Source organism: Mobula birostris, unplaced genomic scaffold (assembly GCF_030028105.1).
Source record: "Mobula birostris isolate sMobBir1 unplaced genomic scaffold, sMobBir1.hap1 scaffold_749, whole genome shotgun sequence".
NCBI lineage: Eukaryota > Metazoa > Chordata > Chondrichthyes > Myliobatiformes > Myliobatidae > Mobula > Mobula birostris.
Genome location: NW_027278466.1, coordinates 76,661 through 83,091, shown reverse-complemented (window position 1 = coordinate 83,091; position 6,431 = coordinate 76,661). Strand labels below are relative to the sequence as shown.

At 58.0% G+C, this 6,431-nt stretch overlaps 1 protein-coding gene across 2 annotated transcripts; it reads right to left on the bottom strand.

The window, feature by feature from the left end:
* Positions 1-273: 273 nt before the first annotated feature.
* LOC140193724 (ciliary neurotrophic factor-like) lies at positions 274-6,006 on the bottom strand. 2 transcript variants are annotated; one of them, XM_072250889.1, is made up of 2 exons: positions 5,535-6,006; positions 274-2,240 (listed from the first exon to the last, which is right to left on the bottom strand). In XM_072250889.1, the coding sequence occupies exons 1-2, from the start codon at positions 5,955-5,957 to the stop codon at positions 1,674-1,676; spliced, it is 990 nt and encodes a 329-aa protein (XP_072106990.1). In that variant the 5' UTR covers positions 5,958-6,006; the 3' UTR covers positions 274-1,673. The 2 variants fall into 2 exon arrangements, with proteins under 2 accessions (XP_072106990.1, XP_072106991.1); XM_072250890.1 differs by lacking the exon at positions 5,535-6,006 and adding an exon at positions 5,043-5,301.
* Between the last annotated feature and the right edge of the window lie 425 nt (positions 6,007-6,431).

Here is a 6,431-nt window from a genome sequence, read left to right as displayed (position 1 = left end):
TCCCCCTGTCCCTCGACACTCCCCACCGTTCACGGTGTGTGTCCTACCCTCGTACACTGAGGTCCTCCTGTCCCTCGACACTCCCCACCGTTCACGGTGCGTGTCCCACCCTCGTACACTGAGGTCCCTCTGTCCCTCGACACTTCCCACCGCTCACAGTGTCCTACCCTCGTACACCGAGGTTCCTGGATGTGTGCCAACTGGCCCCAAACTAACCCAGAAAAAAGTTCTTATTTTGTTAAATTATACTTTAATTAATATTATAATATATAATTACATTCAGTAACAAAGCAGATTTTATTAAAAACATCATAGTGTACATTAGTTAGTTTATATTAACTCCATAGCTATCACGTAACATTCAGTGATGAAGATTAATAAATCTATATTAAAAATATCACTGCACGTAAGTCAGTTTTGTTTTAACTCCAGGATGTATTACGGGATCATGGATTAGAAATTAGGCTTCGCTACATATACAATTCAAAATGCAGCGTTATAAATTAGCGTGAACCGGGACCGTGTAACGGGTTGGAACAGAGGGAGCTTCACTCCCTGTTTGAGCCGGGAGTGTGTGATGGGACGGTGTGGAGGGAGCTTCACTCTGTGTCTGACCCCGGGAGTGTGTGATGGGACGGTGTGGGGGGAGCATCACTCTGTGTCTGACTCTGAGAGTGTGTGATGGGACCGTGTGGAGGGAGATTGACTCTGTGTCTGAGCCGGGAGTGTGTGATGGGACGTTGTGGAGGGAGATTCACTGTGTCTGACTCTGAGAGTGTGTGATCGGACGGTGTGGAGGGAGCTTCACTCTGCGTCTGACCCCGGGACACGGGTCAGTCATGGTGTGGGGCTCCCTCTACATCACCCCCACAGTGTGTCCCCCACTTTATCCCCAGTGTGGGCACCGAGCGCTCCCGGGACACGGGTCAGACACGGTGTGGATCTCCCTGTGCACCACCCCGGATTCTGGGAAGTTCTCTGATTCCAGTTCATGTCGTTCACCGAGCAGCAACTGATGGCTGACAAAATTGAGGGCAGCTGGGGGAACGGCGGGTACTGGAAGATGCTGCGTCCATCTCGCCGTCCCCCTCTCAACGCTGTCCTCGCTCCCCACCCCCCCGTCCCGCTGGGCTCCTGAGCACGTGGGTAAGGGGGCGCTGGACAGCCGGAGATGCGGCGTCAGCGAGGGAGGGAAGGGGGTCATTTCTGGGAGCAAGAAGATAAAGTGGCCCCCAATTCTGGGCAAGGGAAGTGGGGGGGGGGTGGTCAATGCTGGGCTGGGCGGGATGGGCCCTGGTAGTTGGGCCAGGGTTGCCTGAAGCCTCTGGCCCCGTCTCTGGGCGGGATGTTCTACTGTTTCCCCCCCACCACCCCTCATCTCTGTGCCAGTGGGACGCCTTAGGGCTCTGCCCTGTCCGTGGAACTGGACCTGCTCTGTCCCTGCGCCAGTTCGGACAGAGCAGGCCTCGGCCCTCAGCAGCTGCGGCCTACGTCAGGCCTCTGGGATCGGGTCGCCTCTGGCCACCCTCTACCCTTCACAGACGCCTCCCCCCCCCCCACCGGCACTCACACCTCAATCCCGGACCCCAGGCTCTGGGGTTGGATGGAGCAGACCAGGCCTCGTCCACTATCTTAGCTACACGCAACCCCACGGTCTCTGGGGAAGGACGGATTCAGGTGGTGTGGGGACGCCGCAGGCCTCCATCCTGTCTGGGCCAGAGGAGGAGCCCGGGGCCCCAGAACCGGCGGCGGCCTACCTCAGCTCCCGCCACCGGCTGGGAGCCTCCCAGCTGGCTGCGCAGCTTGTAGAAGTCGCGGATGGAGCGGAGGGCCCAGTTGAACAGCTCCCGCAGCAGCCGGTGGCCCCACAGCTTGGCCTCGAACTCGCTGGAGCCCCGGGAGGCCGGCGGCGGGCCGGGGGCCTCCGAGGCCTGGACGGGCAGCCCCAGCTGAGCTGCCAGCAGGCCCGTCCGCGCCAGCAGCCCCTCACAGTCGGTGCGGAGGCCCAGCAGGGCCCGGTGCAGCTCGGCCGACCGGGGGCAGGCCCCGGAACCCCCACCGGCCCCCGCCGCCAGCCCCAGCAGCTCGGCAAAGCGGTGGTAGGCCTGGAGGGTTTGCGACAGGCGCTCGGGGGTCGGCATCTCTCCCCAGCCGCTGGTCCCGGCCCGCGGAATCCCGTCCGAGGCGTCGGCCGGCCGCATTGAGGAGGTCATCTTCTCCGTCAGGCCCTGGCAGCGGTCCTGAGGGCAAGAGGGAGGGGAGAGAGCAGTTTAGAGGGTTTGAAGCAGAGGGGGAAGAGAGGAAAAGAAGCATCCCGAAGGGGAAGGGGAGGGGGTCATAGAAAATGAGGGGAAAGGGGGATCCTCGGAATGAGAGGGATAGAGAGAGGGACTTGGGGAGTGAGGGAGGTTTTGCGGGCAATAAGGGAGGGAGTGGGGGCGTTAGAACAAGAGGGAGGTGAAGGGGAGGGGGAATCAATGAGGAAAAGAGGGGGAGGGTCTTTTGCGTGCTTTAGAACGTGAGAGGGAGGGAAAGAGGGGGCTTCGGAGGGCAAGGAAGTAGGGGAGGGAGTGAGGCTGGAGGTCCTGAGGGACAGGAGGGAACGGTCCTGAGGGCAAAAGACCATAGAACAGCAGAATCAGGCCATTCAGCCCATCGAGTCTGCCTCCGTTGATTTAATCGAGCCCTCTCAACCCCATTGTCCTGCCCCCTCCCCGTAACGTTTGCCGCCCCGACTGATGAAGCTCTGCCCTAAACGTGTCCAAAGGCCTGGCCTCCACTGCTGTCTGCCCCCTCCCACCCCCCACCGGCGTTGGAGGGGCTGGGAGAAAGAGAAGGGGTCCTGAGGATGAGGTGGAGGCAGAGAGGCGGATGGAGGCTGGGTGAGTGAGAGAGGGTGGTGGTCCTCTGGAGGGAGAGAAGGGATGCTAGAACATGATGGGGGGGGGGGGTCTGAGGATGGATGGGGGAACGTTAGAATGTGAAAGATGTTGGTGGGAGTGGGAAAAGGCTAAGGGGAGGTGTCGAGGGCGAAGGAGGGAGAGAGGGGGTGCGATCACCAAGTGAGTCCCTAATAGTGAGGGGCAGGGGAGGGAGAGAGAGAGACAGACAGAGCGAGAGAGAGAGAGAGAGAGAGAGAGAGAGAGAGAGAGAGAGAGACAGAGACAGAAAGAGAGAGAGACAGAGACAGAGAAAGAGAGAGTCAGAGAGAGAGAGACAGAGAGAGTGACAGAGACAGAGAGAAAGAGAGACAGAGTGACAGAGACAGAGATAGAGAGACAGAGAAAGAGAGAGTGACAGAGACAGAGAAAGAGAGAGAGACAGAGAGAGTCAGAGACAGAGAGAGAGACAGAGAGAGAGAGAGAGAAAGAGAGAGTGACAGAGACAGAGAAAGAGAGAGAGACAGAGAGAGTCAGAGACAGAGAGAGAGACAGAGAGAGAGAGAGAGAAAGAGAGAGAGAGAGAAAGAGTCAGAGACAGAGAGAGAGACAGAGAGAGAGAGAGAGAAAGAGAGAGAGAGACAGAGAGAGAGAAAGAGTCAGAGACAGAGAGAGAGAAATAGAGAAAGAGATAGAGGGGGTAAGGGAGTGAGAGAGTGAGAGGGATGGGGAGAGGGAGGGAGAGAGGGAAAAGGAGGGAAAGGGCAAAGGTGAGATGGAGGAGGGAGAGGTAGAGAGGGAAAAGGATGGAGAGAGGGAGAGGGCAAAAGACAAGGAGGGAGAGGGAGACAGAGGAAGGGGATAGGTGGTGGTTTAGACTGCAAGGGGGAGGTTGATAAGAGTTTAGACAAGGAATGGGAGTTCCTGAGGGTGGGGGGGTTGAGCAGGTTTAGAAAGTTACTGGGTGGTCCTGAGGGTAAGAGAGGGGACGCTGGATAGAGTTCAGAGTGCAAACGGGTCCTGAGGGCAAGAGGGAGAGACTGAAGGGGTAAGAGCATAGAAGAGACATGGGGGAGGTTGGAGGGAGTTTAGAGGGCAAAGGTCCTGAGGGTGAGAAGAAAGCAGAGAGTGAGTTCGAAGATGGGTGGCGTAGAGAGGGGCTGGAAGATGGGGAGACTAAGAACTGGAAAAGGGGAGAGGAGAGTGTGTGAAAAATTGGAGAAGATACGGGGGGACACTGGAAGAGAGAGAGGAACAGAAAAGGGGAGGGAAGGGAGAGAGGTATTCAGGGAGTTGGAGAGGGAGAGGGGGAGGTATTGAGGTAGATCGAGATAAGGGGAGAGTGAGTTTGATGGATGGGGAGGGGAGAGAGGGGGGAATAGAGGGGAAGAAGAGGGAGGGTAGGGAGAGATATTCAGGTGGATTGAGACGGGGAGAGGGCGAGAGAGGGAGCAAGAGATAATGAGGGAGAGGTAGTGAGGTAGGTTGAAGCAAGGGAGGTGGTGAGAGGTGAGAGAGAGTGGGGGAGAGAGGGAGACGTATTGTTATATCAAGCGGAGGAGACAGAGGTGTTGAGGTAGATCAGGGTAGGGGAGAGGGGAGAGGGAGCGATAGGAGAAAGAGGGAGGGGGAGGTATTGAGGAAGATCGATGCAGGGGAGGGGGAGAGAGGGGTGAGAGAGAGAGGGAGAGGTATTGAGTTGGATCAAGAGGGGGAAGAGAGGGGTACTGAGATAGATCGAGATGTGGGTAAGACAGCTGGTGGAGAGAGGGGGAGACAAAGAAAGAGGGAGAAAGTGAGGGAAGGAAAGTTTGGGGGGGGAGGGAAGGAGAGGGTGAGAAACACAGAATGGGACAGCGCGTGAACAGAGAACTCGGCCCATCATGTGCATACTGACCTCGGTACATAACTAAAGGGGTCCCTCCCGCCCGCACAAAGTCCACGACCCTCCATTCCTTCTGCACCCACGCGTTTAACAGCCTCTGTTGCCTCTACCTCCACCACCACCCCTGGCAGCACGTCCCGGGCTCCCACCGCTCTCGGGGTAAAAAAAACTCGCCCCCCCCCCACACACACATATCCTTTGAACTCCCCCCCCCCCCGCCTTAAACACACGCCCTCTGATTTTGGGCGCTTCAACCCTGGGGAGGAAAAAGATAGCACCTGTTTTGTATATCGTCGTCCAGATCTGCCGAGAGATGGACAGAGAGAGAGAGAGAGAGAGAGAGAGAGAGAGAGAGATGCAAAGGGTTAGAGATTGAAGTTAGGGAAAGAGAGAGTGATAGAGAAAGACAGAATGATAGAGAGAAACAGAGAGCGTGAGAGAGAGAGAGAAGAGAGACACAAACAGGGGTACAGATAGAGAGAGAAAGGAGAGGTGGGAAGAGGGAGAGAAGGAAAGAGAGAGGGAGATGTAGAGCAGGAAAGATATACAACGGAGGGAGGGGGAGACAGACAGAAGGAGGGAGGTGGACAGTGTGAGAGAGAGAGGGGAAGGGAGGGGGAGCGACGGGGAGACTGTGGTAGGGAGGGGAGAGGGGCTGGGGCAAGGTAGGGAGGGAGAGAGAAGGGGATGTGGACGGCGGTTGAGGGGGTGAGGGAGGGAGCGGAGCGTGTGGGACGGCGGCAGAGTTCGAGCACCGGCGGGTCACTCACGTAGATCCTCCTGGTCTCGTCGGCCCGTTTCCTCAGTTCCTTGCTCAGTCTGATGCAGCCTCTGATATTCTCGAGGAGGGAGCTCTTGCGGACCGGCGGGGCGCCCAGGGCAACCTCGCCGGCCATGGTACTTCGAACCCCGCCCCCCTTCCGGCTCTCTGTCCGGCACCTGCGAGGGAAGGGGTTAGGTGTCTGTGTGTAGGGTGCAATGGTGTGAGGAGATCCAATCGCGGCGACACCCCCGTGTGTGCGTGTCAGAGAGGGAGAGAGTGTCTGTGTCTGGTGGGGGAGAGAGAGAATTAGTGTGTCTGTGCTTGTGTGTGTGTGTGTTGTGTTGTGTTGCGTGTGCGTGTTTGAGCGTGTGTGTGTGTGCATGTGAGAGTGTGTGCGTGCGTAACCGCGTGTGAGTCTATTTGTGTGCATTAAATCCCTTTAAATTCCTTCCATGCCACAAGTCCGCCCGTCTCTCTTCCCCCCTCCCCTCCCCCCGGCAGACCAGTCCAGGAGACGTCTGTCCGTAATTTTCCGCATTCCATCGCAAACATTCCCTGGGCCGCGTCCAAGACACTTCCCAAAGTGCGGAGCGGCTCTCCTCCCAAAGCCCGGACTGGGTCGCGGATCAGGGGGAAGGGAGTTTGAGGGAGACAGGAGAGGAGTGGAGGGGAGACAGGGGTTGTCGGAGATGGGGGAGACCAAAGGGGTGGGGAGGGGGTGACAGAGACGAGGAGGTGTGTAGGGGAGGAACAGAGTGTCGGAGATGGGGAGGGGTGTAGGGGAAGGAGGGGGGCTGACAGAGACGGAGAAGGATGCAGGGGAGGGAGAGGGTGTTGGAGTCAGGGTGGGGTGTAGGGGAGGGAGGGATGACGGAGTCGGGGAGAGGGTGTTGGAGATGGGGGT